The sequence below is a fragment of the Sminthopsis crassicaudata genome, chromosome 6 (genome assembly GCF_048593235.1).
Source record: "Sminthopsis crassicaudata isolate SCR6 chromosome 6, ASM4859323v1, whole genome shotgun sequence".
Taxonomy (NCBI): Eukaryota; Metazoa; Chordata; class Mammalia; order Dasyuromorphia; family Dasyuridae; genus Sminthopsis; species Sminthopsis crassicaudata.
The window spans coordinates 254,339,949-254,358,622 of record NC_133622.1 but is presented as its reverse complement, the minus strand read 5'-3'; the positions used below and the strand labels follow the sequence as shown (position 1 = coordinate 254,358,622).

General features: G+C 49.2%; 1 protein-coding gene across 6 annotated transcripts in view; it reads right to left on the bottom strand.

Annotated features, from left to right (window-relative positions):
• The window catches only part of PPFIA1 (PTPRF interacting protein alpha 1), a 93,777-nt gene extending 88,211 nt beyond the window's left edge, over positions 1-5,566 (bottom strand). For 2 of the 6 annotated variants that reach the window (XM_074273290.1, XM_074273292.1), the window contains exons 1-2: positions 5,376-5,563; positions 3,958-4,221 (exon numbers count right to left, since the gene is read on the bottom strand). In XM_074273290.1, coding sequence (XP_074129391.1) covers positions 3,958-4,221 — 264 coding nt within the window. In that variant the 5' untranslated portion in view covers positions 5,376-5,563. Of the gene's footprint in view, positions 1-3,957; positions 4,222-5,375 lie in introns of all 6 variants that reach the window. The other 4 variants (XM_074273295.1, XM_074273291.1, XM_074273293.1 and 1 more) reach the window with 4 other exon arrangements.
• Between the last annotated feature and the right edge of the window lie 13,108 nt (positions 5,567-18,674).

Genomic DNA, 18,674 nt, shown 5'->3' with positions numbered 1-18,674 from the left:
TTTTACTCAATATAATTGCTACAAAGAATGCAAATGGAGAGGAGATAAAGAAAAATATATTCAGAAGTTAAGTGATATAAAAAGAAAAGAGAAAAAAAACCCTCTGAAAATGTTTTAAAAGACTGCTCTTTGAGGGCAGACTGTGACTGTCTCACTTTGTATGTGATCCCTTATATGTGGTGCAGTGCCTGACACATTTAAGGCACATGATAAACCCTTGCTGAATGATTTTAAAACGAGCCAAGGGAAAAAAGAGATCAAGGAAAAGAGAAGAAAAGAAAGTGCCTGAAATCAGTAGGACATTAGTGACAATGAATTGACAAAGACTAAGACCAATAATAATGATAGGAGAAGCAGGACAGCCCAGGAAGAGAAAGACAAAGAAAACATCGAAAGAAAAGGTGATAACGTGTTATTGACCACTGAGAGATTAAATTAAGAAAACACCTTTCATCCAATTTAAAAATTACAACATTGGCAGTAAGTAGTAAGCAGGTCAGGACTGAGTAGAGAAGTCCAGAAGACAAAAGAAAATGAGGAAAAGTCAAGTAAGTATTTTTTTCTAAGAGTTGACTTTGAAATGGAGGGGGGAAAATATCCACGAAGACAAAAAGAAGTAGGAAACAGAAGGGACCAGTGAAGGTTTCTTCCAGAGAGGAGGTGGAATATTCTTAGGCAAAGTAGGGAGGAATGAAGATGAGGAAAAAGGAAGCAACAGAAAAGGGCAGAGTCCAGAAGGAAATACTCAAGGGCAAAAATATTGTTGGGTCTGGAAAAAAGGTACCTCTGCTTCCTCTGGAATTGATGCAAAGAGCCAAGAATGGGGACAACAAGAGTATATGGTACAGAATGAAAAAGAGGGAACTCAGAGGGGATGTTCTCAATTTCTCAATATACAGGGAAGGGAAGTTGGTCCACCAATCATCAGTGATTATGCACCTACCACATGCCAGGCAGGTGCTAAGTGTCAAATGCCACACCTAAAAACTCACTTCCTGGGTCCTTTAGCCATTCTCCAACATGTTAAACAAGGATAGTGAGGACAGCAATGATGACAGTACGCATCCCCAAAGCACTTTGGAGCTGTCGTGTCATTGGACACTTACAAAAATCCCATGAAGCTGGTGCTATTACTATCTCGATTTTAAAGGTAAGAAAACTAAGGCTAGGAAATCTTTGGGACTGGCCCAGGCCCATCCAGCCAAAAAGCGTGAGAGGCTGAAATGGCCTCAAGGCGAGCCTTGTATCCATTCCACCACCAGCTGCTCCTGATGACACTAATAGCTAATGTTTTGATATTGTGGCACTCAGCCACGCAGTATCTTTCCAGACCTGGACTGGAGTCATCATTTTACTGACCCCTCCACTGAAGCAATCCCGAACCACTATCGTGGTATGTTGCTTAAGATCATGCCCTTGCCAACTCGGAACCTGTTCATTCTCATTTTTCCAAAAGCCCCAAGGACCAGAGAAGTGACTGATTTCATCGGTCCGAGGTAGGTGCTCTGTCCAGGGTACCGCAGCAGGGTGCCAGCATACCAGAGGCCTTTGAACCCTGGTCTCCCTGATTCCAAACCCAGCATTCTGGCCATTAACACAGCTGCAATGTGACATTACAACCACCAAGTCAGGTAGCAAACCGTTTATCTTGAACAAGAGTGAGTACAACTGAGCACGACCGAAAACTCTGCCAAGCCCTGAAGTACAATGGGACGGAATGTGCGCAACTACATATGATTAAGCTTTATAGGAACGAGATTCTAACAGAACACGTTATTTTTACACATGCTTATTCTTCATCCCAAATAAAGCAGATAGCACTAACCTGGAATTGCTGCTGCTAAAAAGGAAAATCCAATGTTTGGCTTCTTAGGAGGCTAGCAACAATTCACTGATTAATCACTTCTAAAAACTGCATAAAAGGACATTTCGCTGCATATACCCTAAGTAAAATGGACTATCCCAAGGAGAACAAAGAAGGTTACTCCTTTCACACGACGTGCTACTCTCAGAGGCAAAGACCAGAACAGCAAAGAGATCTTTGAATTCATTTAATTCCAAATCAAACTCATGAGTTACATGACGGACCCACCCTGACACACTGGGCTAGAATTCGTTTGTGCACCAAGGTACACATGTAACATTTCCTGCCCTTCTTGTGGGTCACACTACTATTCAATACTGACATTCAAGGCTCCCAAACACTGGCCCAAATGGAACAAAAGAAGAAAACTGTAGCTTCAAATTTTGCAATTCTAGCCTCCAAGCCCAATTTCCCTAAGATGTCCTTCTACAAGCTTTCATTCCCAGAAAGAGAAATGTCCCAGCCGAGAGTATTACAAAATGCAAATTCCAGTTAAGTAAATACCCATTTTCAAATTATCTTTCATGAGGAAACTAGAGATACCTTCTCACAAAGTGAAAAAAAAAATCCCACAACCGAGTTCAAGCTCCAGGAGGGAAGCTAGCCCAGCACAGGTCCGCCAGTTTCCCCGGAGAAGGCTCCTCTCTCCCCGGGCGCCAGAGATCCATGCTCCCAGCACATGCTCCTCCTTGGAGAAGGGATTCCCCGGCACACGCCACTGACCACTACAGCGCTGGGAGGAGGGCCATTGGCGTAGCACTCACTCTGTGCCCAGCTGGAGCTTCACCGAGACCGTCTCATCTGATTCCCCCAGCCTGGGAGGGAGATGCCCATAGCGTCCCCACTTTTAAACAGTCGAGGAAACTGGAGAATACTGAGGCTGAGCCTTTCATTCAGTAACCATGTATCAAGTGCGCACTGCCAGGCACTGTGACAAACATCGGGGAGAAAGGAGCCAGGCGGTCTTTCAGGAAGCACAGTCTAACAAGAAAAGGATATACTACAATTGAGCCGGGCTGGAGAAGGCTCCACTAAAAGGCAGGATTCTGGCTGGGACTTACACGGTGCCAGGGAGGCGAGGAGGGAGAACTGAGGAAGGGAATTCCAGGGATGAGAGCCGGAGAGAAAGTCCGGGGCTGACGGCGGAAGCCGGGTATGTGGGGGCAGCAAAGTATGAGGGCGGGTCAGGCGGGGCTGGGTCACGGAGGGTGCACAGGAGGGGGAGCCCCCAGTGATCAATCAGGAGAAGTCCCCTCGGTGGCTGAGGGGACGATGGCCTGCAGGGACGGAGATTTGGGGCGGAGGCATCACACCCCGCCTGGCCCCAGCAGCAGCTACAACCGGAGGACGCGGGCAGGCATTCCCGAGGTGTCGGACGGGCCTTGCCCAAGGGCCAGGCACAGAGCTAATGACGCCCCGGGGCTCACGAAGTCAGCTCTTCCTATGTCCCGCACCAAAGCGGGGCCTTTACGCCCCTCCACCCCCTTTTCTAGTGCACTATTTTTTAGCCGTTCTACAATTACCCTCATCTCAGGAACCTCTGGGACCAGCCAAAGCCTTTGCTCTTTCTATTTTCGGCTCTCACGCATGCTCCCTCCGGCCATCGGCCCAGACAGACAAAACACTGGACAATGGTGCAAACCCTCCGTTCCTTCACCCCCGTCAGCATTTCCCCAGGAGGCAGAGCAGGGATGCCAGGGGCCGCTGCGGACCGTGTGTTTGGGATGCCAGGGGCCGCTGCGGAGGACCGTGTGTTTGGGATGCCAGGGGCCGCTGCGGACCGTGTGTTTGGGATGCCAGGGGCCGCTGCGGACCGTGTGTTTGGACTCGGATCCTCAGGATTCCACAATTAGACCGAGGGACGGACTTTGCAGCCGGACTGAGCGCAGGGACAGCGCCGCCCAGGGTGCAAAGAAGCTGCGCACAGAGACCTCAGCTTCTCACCCCGGACAGACGGGCAGACAGAGCCAGCTTCTCCCAAGTCGGAGAAGGAAGCGGGACATGGAACGTCCAGAAATCCCACGTGAATTCCTTCACTTCCACGAAGCCGCCCACCGCCCCCTGCGCAGAGAATACGGCGGAGCCGGCCCTACCTGCGGGAGCGCCGTGTTGAGCTGCCTCTGCAGGGAGTCCCTTTCGTGGCCAACTTCGTGCAGCTTCCCCTGAGTCAAGGCCAGCGTTTCCTGCGTCTCTCGGAGCGTGTCCAGAAGGCGGTCTCTTTCCTCCAGCATGGACACCATCAGCTGCTCGAAATGGGAGTCGGCGTCCGGCTGGGAGGGGGAGCCCGAGCCGAGGCCCCCCCCTCCTCCCGCGGGGATTTCCGCCTCGCTGATGGTGGGCATCACCTCGCACATCATCTTGAAATAAAGAGACCCCAGTCAAGCGCAGCGGGGGCCCAGGAGCCGCTAGAACAACGTGCGGCCGGAGCCGGTTACAGGGAGAGCGACACCGAGGTCCCGAGTGCTCCCCAGACGCTGGGAGAACCGGGAAAATCCGAGCAGGGGGCGCCGGGGCTCAGACGGAATGAGCCGGAGGCTGCTCCGGGCTGAGCTTCCGTCATCGTTTCCCACTAGGAGCGAAGTTCCCACATTGTTTAGAGGAACCCGGCGAGGCTTAGAGAGCGCTACTTTGTCTCGTACTTTAAAAAGCCTCTTATAGCCTCCTCTCCCTGATTCAGGTACAAAAGCCCTCCCCAAAACAGCCTGGACAGCCACCGCCTCTCCGGACGCCCCGGGCAACTGACGGAGCGGACGGGGCTAGACCCATGGGGCTAAGGCAGGGCCGCCGTGCTGGAGGGCAGGGAGACCCCAGCAAAAAGGAGCTCCATTATTAAATTATTCAGGGCCGGGGGCGGGGCGCTCCGCCCCAGAGGCTCCTGGGAAGGGGTCTGGCAACTCAGAAAAACGGGAGACTGAGGAGGCTGGTGGACCCAGAGCGGCCCTTCTCGGAGCGGGCTCTTAAACGACCAAACGAGACACAGGAGACACAAACCCAAAGCCCCGGACCCAGTGGCCGCCCCCCCCCCCCCCGGGGCGCAGCGGCCCAAGCAGCATTAATTAAGCGCCTGCTGCGTCCAGCGCCGGGCAGACAGGCTCCAAGGAAGGGCAGGAGGTCGCAGTTCCGCAGGCCCTTCCTCGGGCCCCCCCAAGCTCCCGGAGTGACTGGGGGGCGCTCCCGGGAGGCGGCCCCGAACTTCGGGGAGACGGGAGGCCCTCACTCGGTGAGGCTGACGGCGGCCTCTCTGTGCCTCAGTTTCCCTGTCTAGTAAAAACGGCCTCTGGAGGAGAGCGCGCCGCCGAGCCCCGCCTCCGCGCCCCACGCAGGGCAGCGATCCGGGCGGAGAAGGGGCCCGCGGGGGGTCGGACTCAGTTTCCCCGGGGGGCCTCTGACGCCGGAGTCTCCGAGCGCTCCCCCGGGCCGGGGGAGAGGACCCCGCTTGCATCCCGGCCGCGATGCCGAGCTCCCCTCCCGCCCGGGTCCCGGCCCCCGCCCCCCGCCGCCCGTCACTCACCTTGGCTCAGGGCCCGAGCCGGCGCCGGCGCCCAGGCGGAGCCCCGAGGGGAGCCGAGGGCCGCGGGACTAAGGAGAAGGCTCGGCAGCCAGGCCGCAGCCCGGGCCCGCTGCCCCGACTCCCCGAGCCCGAGGCAGGCCGGCCCGCCCGCCCGCCTGCCCGCCTGCCCGCCTGCCCGCCGCGGCCGGACCCAGGAGCGGCGACTCGGAGGCGGCGGCGGCGGCGGCGGCTGAGGAGGAGGAGCGGCGGGAGCGGGCCGGGCCGGGCCGGGACGCGCGTCATCCGCGTCATCCGCGCGTCATTCGCCGCCGCGGCGGCGTCCGCGCGTTAGCGCTTGCGTCATTGCGCAGCCGTCTGCCTCTACGTGGTGCGTGGGTTTGCGTGCGTGCGCCTGCTTACGCGTCTCCCCCCGGTCGCGAAACTCCCGCTTATGTGCGCGTGCGCAGGACTACCCAGGTGTGTTCTGAGACTGAAGAGAAAAAAAAAATTCACGCCCACCACCCATCACTCCGCCCCAGAGGGACTGCTAAGATGATGTGCGCATGCGCAAAAAGCCGCTTTGTGAAGAAGGAAAGGGAGGCTCTGGGACGCTGGAATTATACGCCTGCGCGAAACGACCGCAGTTTCCCTCTCAGCCCCCGGGGCTCTCGGGGACGTGCGCCTGCGTGTACGGAACGGCCCCAGAGTGCCCTGGGAGAGAAGAGGCTCCTGGGGCATCTGCGGCAATGCGCGTGCGCTGACTAGTCCGCCGTCGGCTCTGGAGGAGACCGAGGGAGCGCTGGGAGGAGGGACGGAGAGTGGAGAGCCGGCGGGAGACCGGGCGGGGGGAGGTGCGGGAAAGCGAATTCGAGAAAATAAGAAAAAGAAAGATTAGAGGGAGAGAGAAGCAAAGAGAAAGAGGAAAGGAGGAGGCGCCGGGCAGGAGGGAAGGACAGGGAGGAAGAGGAGACGGCAGAAGGGACCGGGAGACTTAGGGGGGAGAAAGAGACCCCGGAGGTGGGAGGAGGGAGGGCCGAGAGGAGGAGGAGGAGGAGGAGGAGGGAGAGCCAGACCTCTGGGTCGGCCCCAGGAGGCCCCAGCGTCGTCCTCCTTCCCGAGGCATCCCCGCCATTGGACGAGACTGAGCCCTGTGCCCTCCAGCAGGGAAGGCAGGAGAGGGATGCTCTTAGTGGAGCTTTTCCCTTGGCGCTCGGCCCGTTTCCTGCCGCTCGCAGAGGGGGCTGGGTTCTCCCGCTTGGCCTGACAGGGGACCTAAAAACCTTGGGATTGGGAAGGTTCGATGAGGCCCACCCCAGATAATGCGGAGCGGCCCCCTGGGAGCGCCAGATTCGCACTCTGCGAGATCCCTGCGGAGCCCCGGCGGTTGTCGCCAAAGAAAAGAGCCGCTGAGGTTTGGATACAGTGTCCAGACTGGAATGACCCGGAGTTCTTCACCAGGCGCTGACCAGCTCTGAGGGGGGACCTTGAGCCGGGGAGGAGCGGCACCCCCAGATCAGAGAACGCCGGGAGCCCCCACCCTCTGATCCCTTCTGGCTATGCCGGGATCACGGCGCTGTGCACGGAGAAGCCCCCTGGGGGAGGAAAGGAGCTCCCAGTGCCACAAGCAGCCCTGTGCCGGGTGCTGCCGCCGCCGCTCCCCCCAACTCCAGGCCCAGGCTCCAACCCCTGCTTCCCATTAACTGAGATGCTGGGGGCGAAGGCCAACATCCTGTTTGTTTTGGCAGTCGAAGACCCCAGCACTTCGCTGCCTGTACACAGCAGGCGTCTGATAAATGTCGTTAATGGATGACTTCAGTAAATAGCAAAGCCCGACTCCACACTAGTTTTCTTCCCACTGCAGAGGTAGCTAGGGACGTTGTGGGGGGTTGCCAAATGCAGTTCAGTCCAGTGGATCAATCACCATTTATTGAGCACCTCTTGTTTGCCAGGCTCTCTAAGCTTTCAGGGGAATACAAGAAAAGGAAAAAAGGAAGTTTCCTGCCTTCGTGGAACTTATCAAATAAGATTTGAATAGCCATTAAATGCCCACTATGCTGCCAAGTTTAAGGCGTTTGAGGCTGCACATACCCCCCACACCCCAAAAAGACCATTCCCTTCAAGGAGTTTACATTCTACTTGGGGGTAGGAGAACAACTTGTAGCAGAATAAAGACTAAAGAAAACATAGGTTTTTGAACATTTATGAGAGGAGGGGAGCAGAGCAGGAAAGGTCAAAACAAAACAAGAAATGAATTTAAAACCCCGGGGCTCTTAGCTAATCCTGCAAAGAGGCCAAGATGGAGAGGAGGAGGCTCAGAGGGGGGCCAACAGCCTCCTGAGTGGACCTAGGCATGGATCTGGGAATGGAGACGTTGTAATGCCAGAGAAACTGAGGCAAGAGTTTTTAATATTTGTTTGAATTTCTGAAAGGGAGAAATTGTCTGGGGGCAGACCAGAATCCATCCCCCCCTCCCCAGGGCTGAATTAGACTTTTGTCTCAAAAATTGAGTATTGAACGGGAGGTTCCAATGATTTTTATGGGGGAGGGGTAAAGGGTACTGGTGAGTGGGAATTTCCAGGAACGGACCATCAATCCAGTTCTGACAGGTTGGAGGGTGAGGAACATAAGTTCTTGATAATTTAGGAGGACTTAGGAGCCAGGATGTCTGAAATAGAAGATCTCCCCTTTATCTGAGATTAAACATTTACAATTTACGACCCTAGCGTAGCCAGCCCTTAGTTACATCAGTCCTAATGGTCGGGAAGGGGGTGGGGTTTACAATCAGGGGTACTGAGGCAGTTCAATTCAAGGGCCTGAGACAGAACAATTTAGGGAAACTGAGGCAGGACAATAAAAGAAAATAAAACTGTGGCACGAGTTCAGTTTACAGCACATGGCTCAATTTGACCTGATCATAAGTGTGTGAACGAGAATAATAGGATACAAAAGGCACCAAGGCCAGATTGCTAAATGCCAATATTTTATCTTAGAGATAATGGAAAACCACTGATGGGTATGGTCAAATTAGTGACAGGAATATTGACTTAGCTGCCATTTTGGAGGATAGAGATGGTAGCGATTGGGAGCCATGATTCCTAGATTCTCAATGAGAGATTCTAAGGGTTTGAACTGTCCAGTGGTGATGAGAACATTGTAATGAGACTTTGGGAAAGGATTGACCAGAATTTACAACTGAGTGGATAAGGAAGTGGGATGAGGCAAGGAGTGCTCCAATGGGGCAAGCCTGGGTGATTGGGAGGAGGGAAGGGTTTTCAGGAAATATAATCATGCTATCCTGGACGTGTCACAACTGAGATGCCTATGAGACATCTGTGTAAATGTCAAGCAGGCAGACAGGCTAGGACTGGGTACATAAATTTGGGATTCCTCCAAACAGAGATCACAACCAGCTCTCAGAAGCCCACGGAATAGGCTGATTGGTCTAAACCAGAAAGTGACCAAAAAACTAGACTTCAGCCAGGAAGACCCAATGTTGAGAGAATAGGAATCCCAGGATCAAGTCTTAAGGGAGACCTGACCTATGTTTGAGAAGATGGATCTAGATGATAGTCCTTTAGAGGGAAAGATGGAAGACCTCGTTGTTTACATGGTTTTTTGTTTTGTTTTGTTTTTCCCTTTAGATGTTGAGTTCCTTAAAGGCAAGGATCAGTTTTTGCCTCTTTTTGTACCTCTAGGGCCTAGTATAGCACCTGGCACATAGCAGACACTTGATAAATGATTATCAATTAACAGTTTTTTAGTCAGATAAATAGAAGGGTCAAGACAGAACAATATTACTTAAGTCAAGGGAGAACAGGAGTCAGGAAGGGGTGAATGGCTGTCAAAAACTGCAGTGAGGACAAAAAGGATGAAGGGAGCTTGGGAAGGGGGTGGGGGAAGCATTGAATTTAGGAGTTGAGATCTTTGAGAGACAGATAAAGAAAAGGAGAGGGAGGAAGGGAGGGGAGCAAAGGGAGGGAGAAGTTTCAGCCAGTTGGTATAATCAGAAACTAGAGTACAAATAGTTGAGAAGTGAGTAGTCAGGCTGGAGAAATAAAGAATACAGATGTTTGTCCTAGAAGTTTTGCCCAAATGGAAGGGGAGGTTTAGCATGATAGCTTGAAGATCTGGAAGATTTCATAAGCATGAATGCTTGTAGCATCTTTAGCTGGGCACTGGGCTACCCAAGGATGAAAAGCAATTTAGGCCCTACCCTCAAAAAGCTTTCATTTTTAAAAGAAAAGGAGAAGATGAGGGGCACTTCCCCCACCTAACTGCTTTGACTCTCTGTCCAGGACCAAAGATCCAAGATAACTTTCCAGCTTCCAAGGGGAGAAACAGCTTAAAACCATCAAGTCTTATCAACAAATCCCTTTTACTAAGCACTTGCCTCTGGAAAAGAGGCAAGAATTTTGGTGCTGTAGTCAGAAGTTTTCTTTTCCTCCCCCAACCTCCCACTATGGTAAGGGGAATAACCACTTTTGTGAGTAGGAGCAGGGGCTGTCCACTGGGGACCCAACTGGAACCGGCTACTTGGACAACACAGCTTCTTTTTTTTTTTTTCCTTTCTTTTCTCTCCTTTCCTTTGGCTCTGTCCACATTGGGTATCAGAACCTTACTGCCAGTGCTCTGTCCAAATGAATGCAAATTTTGATCACCACAACTTGGCTAGTATTACAGGCCAGGACCATGCCTTAAACCCACATCTCCCTGGCTCTCATTAATTGGCCAATAGTCAGTCCCACATCAAACCCCACTTGGTCATTATTTGGACCCAATTTGGCTCAGAGTAAATGTAAGTAAAAATCGTTTCTGTTTTCACCAGAAAACCTGAGGGAGTTCCCCTCCCAGATTGATTTTTTTTTTTTTAATTTGTCTAGGTAAAAGAGGGCATTCTCATTTTTTTATTCATTCATTTTTTTATCTAGACTAAATCACTGATTGAGCTTTGCCTCAGTCAGATGAGACCTGTAAAAGATCTTAGCTTAAAAGGTCTCCTCCTGCACTGGAGCCACTGGACCCAGAAGGGTTCGAAGGAGAAAGTGAGGCTTTTGAAGCGGCCTCCTTCCCTTAAATCCAATTCACTTTCATGTCACGGCGTCCCTTCTGTGCTGCCCCGACCTTGGAGAAGGAAGAACAAACAACGGCCACAATAAAGGGCCCCTCCTTCCTCCTAGGAGCCATCTCTGGCTTATCCCATATCCAATATGGTGCCAAGCCCTATGAATGTCACCCCTACAACGGATTTCAATTTATCTCTTTTTCTCCTATGACACTGTCACCATCCTCACCTCATGCCTCAGCTGTGGCAAAGGCTGCTGGGGGATCTGCCTGCCTCAGTCTCTCCCCACTCCATTAGACCACAAAGTGATTTTCCTAGGATACAAGTTTAACCACATTAGCCCTCTTCCCACCTCCTTACCCACACTCCCAAACTCTTTCACCTTCAGGATCAAATACAAAATGCCTGTTTGATATTCAAAGCCTACCTTTCTAGTCTCGGACTTCATGACCCAATATATTCTCTCCAATTCAGTGAGACAGGCCTCCTGGCTGATCCCAAAGTCAGACATTTTACTCCTTAGATCTTGATTTCCTCTGACTGCCTCTCTTGCCAGGAATCTTCTCCCTTTTCAGCTCTACCTGGGACTTCCCAGGCTTCTTTTAAGTCGCAGCTAAAATCCCATCTTCTACAGAAAGCCCTTCCCAACTGCTCTTAATTCCAATATCTTCCCTCTCTTGATTATTCTGTTTATGGTTGATTTGTCCACATCTGTTTGCTCCTTGTCTCTCCCATTAGAGCGGGAGCTCCCTGAAATCAGGAACAGCGTTTTATATCTCCAGAACTGAGCACATTCTGAATAAATGTTGAATGTTAGCTTTTTAATGGACAACTCAAAAAAAAATTCACCCAAACTGATCCCACCGGCAAGATTAATGAATGCACAGATCTACCGACATTTTCGTTTCCATCCTTCTCTTAAGGATATGAAATTATTCATTCCTTCAGCAAACACTGATTAAACACCTACTAATAGCCAGCTGAGCTGTTCACCGAGTAAGAGAGATCCAGTGCCTAGGAAATTCAAACAGCCAACTTCAGCAGCTCCAGCCTGGAAACCTGGTGTGGGTCATCCTCTACTAATATACGTGTATGGCATGTACCATGAGCCATCAGCCTCCTCTTGTTTGTCTGATCAGGAGCCATGAACTCCAAAGCCAGGAGCTCAGCCTGGACATGTCCTTTCTTATCTGGGTGTGCAACCCAGTAAATCTCCTGTGCCCCCAAGCTCCTCTTTGACCCCCTCTGCCTTTCCTTTTTTTCATCCTTGCATCCCCAGTGCTTACAGCCTCTTGTGGAAGGGCTTACAGAGTCCTCTTCAGGGCTGCTCATCCACCGTTAGGGTCCATCTTCTCCCACTCTCCACCAGTGGCCACACCGTGGGAAAACCACCTTGGTAAATGGACTAAACTAGGTCGGGGTAACCCACAGGCCTTCAGCCCTTTGGTGAATTAAGGGGATGTCTCCCCCAAGCATGGGAAGACATCCCCCAATGGGCAGATGTGAACAGTTTGTTCCAGTGGTCAAGAAGATGATTGAAGCAGGGATATTCTATCCACAGCCCCACCCACAGGCTCCAGGCTAAGATTTGCCCTTCACTATTAGGAGGACCAAGGAAACTGTTTTTGTTCTGAAACTATTATACCCCTAGACCAGAAATATTTAGTGAATGCCCAGCCTGGCAGTACTTGGGGGTAGGGGGTTGGATAGGTTGCCCTGCACACACACATACACACACACACACACACACACACACACACACTCCCTTCAGTTCTCCTTTCCTCAAGGGAGGTCCAGACATATATATTAGCATCTCTCACAAGGCAACGTAGATGCATAAGCTCCATGGTACGGACACTTCTTCTACCCATGTCTAAGGTTCCTTCCAGTTCCAAATGTGTGTTCCTGCCAGCCTAGAAGTTAGCTCCCAAATTCATTACCCAGTAACCAGCCTGGGAGTGAACCTTTCTAAGCTTAGCCAAGCTGGTCCTCAGACATTCAGAGGATGGCTGCCGAAGACAGGGTGTTCGGGGAGCTTGTTATCCATAACTAAGAGCCATGGCCAGCATTTTCCCTCTCCCCCCATGCTGGTATTGCCCAGTGAGCAGTTCCCTCAGCTTCCTGAGAGTGAGCAAGTCCAGCATAGCACAGGGATAAAGCCAGCGGGGCATTAGTAAATATTTAACACCCAGCAAGGATTTAGGGATTTTTTTTTTTTTAAACATAAATCTATGGCTCAGCTTCTGGATATTTTCAATGTATCCCTCAGAAGGAGCTGTTATCTTTTAAGATGGTAGCCTTTAATCTTGTTGTAGGGTGGAGCAGACATTCTTAGCCATGCTCTACAATCCAAAGGCTTTCTCAACTGAAGCTTCAATAGACTGAGGGAAGAAGCAGATCTAAATAAAGCCCTAGAGAGCAAGCACTTATTAAGCCTGTGACGTCCTGACAGGGCTAGAAGCTAGGATTGGAAGACAAAAAAGTAGTCCCTGTCCCAGAGGGACAAAATCAAAACAGATTCCCAAGAGTCTTCTTTTCTTCCCTCACTCCTCCCTCCCTTCCCCCATCTTTCTCCCTCTTCTCCTCCCTCCTTCCTCTGTATCTGTCTGTCTCTGTCTCTGTCCATTTCTCTGTCTCTCCCTTTTTCTGTCAGTCTGTCTCTCTGTCTCAGTCTCTCTCTCTCTCTGTCTCTCTCTAGCTCTCTCTTTCTCTTTCCCTTCCCCTACTCTTTCTGGAAAATCTTCACATTTGAATATTCTCTCTGTTTTCTGGGAGCAAGGAAAGGTGTGGACTGAGTGACTATAACTACAGGCAGAAAAGTCCGGAGGCAGCCCTGGAGCAAAATGAAAGCTTCCTCTTGATTGTTCTCAAGAAGAATCTAATATGCACCTTGAAGGAAGGGACTGTTTCTGATTTTCTCTAGGATAGTACTTAACATATAGCAGGCCTTTTGTGACTTTTTAATAACAGTCATAATAATCATAATTATAGCTGACATTTACACAGTCTGTAAAGTAGTAAACAGTCAGCCTCAGAGCCAGGAAGACCCTGCTTGGGTCAAGTCTGGTGCCAACTTCCTTCAAAAAAGATGAATTTTTGTTCCATAGTAGAATGATTATTCTCTGTCTCTCTGTCTCTTTTTCTCACTTCCTGTCTCTTCTCTTTCTCTTTCTCCATTTCTATCTCCCTTTCTTTGCACTTACCTCCTCTCTCTTTCTCTTCCCCATCTCTCCACTCCCTCCTCCCTCTTTCTCTCTGACTGTCCCTCTTTCTGTCTCTCTTTTTCTTTCTTCCCCATCTCTCCACTCCCTCCTCCCTCTTTCTCTCTGACTGTCCCTCTTTCTGTCTCTCTCTTTTTCTCTCTTCCCCATCTCTCCACTCCCTCCTCCCTCTTTCTCTCTGACTGTCCCTCTTTCTGTCTCTCTCTTTTTCTCTCTTCCCCATCTCTCCACTCCCTCTTCCCTCTTTCTCTCTGACTGTCCCTCTTTCTGTCTCTCTTTTTCTCTCTTCCCCATCTCTCCACTTCCCTCCCCTCTCACTTTCTCTTTCATATATACACATGTGTATGTCTGTATATTGAATTGTATACACACAGACACACATACTACACTGACTATCTTCTCATTTATCTGAAGAGCAACGATATTACAACATGGATGGTGATTTGCCCAAACCTGGAGTTACCTGAGGCAGAGTTGCTTCTCTCTTCCTGAGTCAGCCAAGTCCAGAGGCAGGAGGAAAATGGGGACAACGAGTGATTGTCCTGGATGAGTGAGTTCTAAGCGTTCCACAGCCCCTGCTTCAGCCGCCTTCACGGCCTGGAACAGATTGTTGTCATCTGCCCGTTCTGCTAGACAAGTCTTCCAAGCTTGAGGTAGACCCCCCCAATTCACGAACAGGTTTGAGGCCCATCGGTTACCCTCAGTCTGGATCAGCCCAGACATGGTGCTGGGCCTGCTGCAGCTTCTTAGAGCCCCAGTGGAGAGTCACAAGGGAGAGTTTGGAAAAGGTGGACGCCAAAGGGGCTTGTCCACTCGGAATACTCCCTACTGACAGAAAAGGAGATGTAGATGATTTGTTCAGGGAAGTGTCAGAGGCAGGATGGGAACTCAGGTGTCCCACTCCAGTTCAAGTTCTCTGTGATGTTTGAAGAGATGGGGATGAGGGGGCACATCCTGGGGGTGGCTGTTCGCCAGAAGCATAGCCCCCAATATGATTGACCTAGAGCAGGAAAGGATCCTGGAAGCCGGATAACCTATACACCTCATTTCATATTTGAGAGAAGGGATCTGCTCAGGGTCATGCAGAAGGAAGGCAGAGTCCGGGTCTTCTAAGCCCCTCCCTCCATGGCCTATTTTCATTGCTTCACACGACCATCACCATAAGAGCACAGGTGACTGGTGGGATTTGGCTTGTGGGGTTGGGGGGAGTCTGTGTATCATCCCCATTGCCCCACACTTAGTCTGGAACGCAGGTAACTAGTAAATGTTTCTGAAATTGAATTCAGTGAATGTGATGAAACCTTCCTCATTTAAGGAAAGAGCAGAAATCCGAATCCACTGAGCGGCCATCTGGGCCGTGCTCTGTGAGATGCCCCGGCTGAAGAGCCGGGCCAGGCTGGACTGGCAGAAGGCTCTGTGGGTGCTCCCTGCTGAACCTCCCCCCTCACACACGTCAGAGCCCCTGAAAGCCCTATTTATAGTGGCTGAGTGCTCTGCATTTGAGCACTGGGCTGGACCTGAACACCTGAAATCTATTTATGGGGCTCCAACATTCCCAAGAACATGGAAAGTCCCTACAGATTTTTGCAAGGTCTTTTTACCATCGAACAGGGGAGGGGAAGTAGAGGGTCTCTACTCATACTCTCAACTCAGGGGAAATTCTGTGTGCCAAGAAGGGAAGCCCAGGTTTGAGGGGAGAGAAAGGAGATGGAGAGGAAAGAAGCAAAGCGATCTGCAGCCCCTGAGCTGCCTGTCTACTCTGCTCCTCATTCACGCTGGAAGTGACAGAAGCAGCAGCGTTCTGCCCATCGTGGTCAGGCTAAAGCTGATAAGTGTGAAGGAGTAAATAGTCCAAAAGGATCACAGATTTAGGCCTAGAAGGGATCTGGGACTCACTCGATCAAGCCCCTTCGTTTCCCAGAGAGGGAAGCTGCTCAGAGAAGGGATCTTTCCAACAGCAACCAGGCAATGGCAGGCAGTTCATGCACTAGAACCCAGGGCCTCCCTCTAACTCCTTTTTCCATGCTACTAGACAGCTGGCCCCATACCTCTCAGCTCATTTCATCCATTCTTCCACTCAGTCCTTCCCTCCCAGGCTTGAAACGAGTATTCACTTATGTGTTAATGAGTGTTCAACAGTGTGCCATGCGTACAAGTATGTTGGGACCATCCTGTGGCTCCCCCACATCTGATTTCTCTTTTCCTCCTCCTTTCTTCTTCCCTTCCCCCCACGTGTTAGCTTATTACCTCACACTCAGCACCAACTCCTCCCTCCCTACCTCAGCATTTTAAATCTAGACTGCACCCCACTGGAAGGGCCATCACTGGGCCTCCTGGACCCTTCATTGAGATTCTTTAAAAAAAATTCATTTATTTAGTATCTTATTTCCCCCCAGTTACTGGTAAAAATAAATTTTAACATTTGTTTTTAAAACTTTGAGTTCCAGATTTTCTCCCTCCCCGACCTGTCCCCCACACATTGAGAAGACAAGAATTTGATATGTTATACGTGTATAGTCATATAAAACATTTCCGTAATAGTCATGTTGTGAAAGAAAACATAAATCTCCCACTTCCCCGACCCTGCAACAAACAAAAAACAACAACAAAAGCCTAAGAAAAATAAACTAAGAAAAAAGTACCTAAATTCAGATTCTTAAGGCAGACTGAAGGGAATGGAGTATGAACAAGACATGGGTCAAATCTATGCTTTAAGTAACTTTTAATTTAAATGATTACTTAAATAAATGTTAACCATAGAACTAGGCTGAACATAATGGGGAAATAGAAAAGCTAATTTAATAATCGCTGGGCCCAAAGGACTGGAGGACTGTGTCTTTCCCCTCTCTACTAAGAGGTCTCTGCTCTGGGCCACACAGAGACCAGGTTCAGTCTTGGTGGCTCCTGGCCACCTAAAAGAAGGATCAATGTGATGAGAACTAGATAAGGGGTACCTACATCAAATGCAACTAATTAATGAACTATAGAACAGATTTTTTTTTTCCTGCACAGAAAAGAAATGCTTAATTCAAAAGGTTCTCACTACTGACAAGATTTCAACAGTTAGCAATTTAGGATTTATTGGGAGTGTTAAATTTTCCTTTGAGGCTGAATCGAAACCATAAAAACATCAAACATTTGGCGGCCCTGCTGAATCAACATCTGACCTTTCGCTTCTTGCTTGTTAAGTCTGCGTTTTCTAGCTGGGCAGACCTCAAGCTCCCTCTCTGATTGCCACCCCGAGCCAACATCAGATGTCAGAACAGGATTTCTCTCTTCTCAGCTTTACTAAGTTGATGCTGTAAAAAAAGACAAGTTCGTCTCGTGATTGCCGTTCGATCATCCATGTTAAGGCAAAGAAACCAAGCAAAACAGGCAGGCTGAAGTTGAGCCCTCTACCCTTTGGCCACGTGGCTGTGATTGCAGTGCTGCCAGGATGGGCAGAGGCATAAGAGCCTTGTGCTCCAAGACAGACTCGAGCCATGCTGATAATCTATAGCCGGAAAGATGAGTGAGATCACAGGCAGATTACTTCCATTTAAAGATCCTCTGTAACAATGTCCAATCAGGGATTGCTTCATCCTCTTTAAAGTCCCAGAGTCCTTCAGTGCTGGCCAGAAGCATTTTCAGTATTCCACACCTATCCTCTCCTCCCTCTGCCAAGAAGGTACATCATCTCTACTGCTGTATAGGGTTCCCACAAAATTTAGCTTGAGGTTTTAGTATGGAGTCATCATTGCAGTTATTGTGTGTTCTGTTTTCAGGGTCTGCTTCCTTTATTTGATATCATCTAACATTGCCCATTTCTATCTTTTACCAATTTTCTACATAGGAGGTGAAATCATTTTGATTTACATTTTTCCTTCTTGCTAGTGATTTGGAGAAATCTTTCATATAGTTCATAAGGGTTTATAATTCTTTTGAGAACAGTTTGTTTGTATCCTTTATCTGTAGAGAATGGCTCTTGATCTTATATATATGTGCTAGTTTTCTGTATCTCTTGGATATCACAGATTTTGGAGGTAAATATTTTATCTTTTTCCCAATCAGCAGCAATTTTCTTCTGATTACATTCTTCTTCTTCAAGTAAATACTTTTCAGTTTCCTGTACTCAAAATATTCCATTTTATGTTTTGTATTCTTCTCTATCGCTTTGTTTAGTTAAGAATTCTTCCCCTGAGACATAAAGACAAAATGATAAATCTTTTATTTGATAAGTCTAATTCTGACATCTCAGAAAAGAATACAGAAAGAGAAAAAAGTAAGAAAGACAAAAGTTCAAGGGGACTCCAAGCACGAATATGTTTATGAGCAAGTCTGTAATATTAGAAACCAAACATTATGGTGAATCAATCAATCAATCAATCAATCAATCAACATTTGTTAATTATTTAAAAAAAAAGAATTCTTCCCCTAATCCATAGTCATGGTAAGTATCTGAACTGTTTTCATTCTTTAATATTCAGGTTTCATATCCATATCAAGCATATTGTGATATCAACATCCCTCATATCAAGTTGAACTGATTTTTAACTTTATATTACTATGTCAACGTAAGCTATTATTAGTATTGTCCAAATTCTTCCTTTGGGACAAGTACAATTATGCAGTTCCTATTTCTGGCCCTTGAGAGCTTGAGATGAAATTCTCTTCTCTCCTGGAATCAAAATCTATGGGATGGAATTAGAATAATCACATGTCTGGAATTTTTAGGATGGTCCAAATTTTCAGAAAAGCAAGTCTGCTTTTAGGGGGCTCTGGAGCAGAGATATCTTCGGTCCAACCAGTATTTCCTGATCTTGGCTGCAGAGAACATGGTTTGGGGAAGGCACTCTCCCTTTCCTGCCATATTTTCCACTGCAGTCAGATGATATTTTGGTCTCAAACACAGCAAGTGCTTTCAGTTCAATCCAAGTGCCTGTTATTTATGCCAAGGACTGTTCTATGCATCTGGAATACAAAGACCATAGTCAAACAACCCTAGCTTTCTGGGCCTTTACCTTTGGAGACAAGTGCTGGGCAGTGGGAAGAGCATTA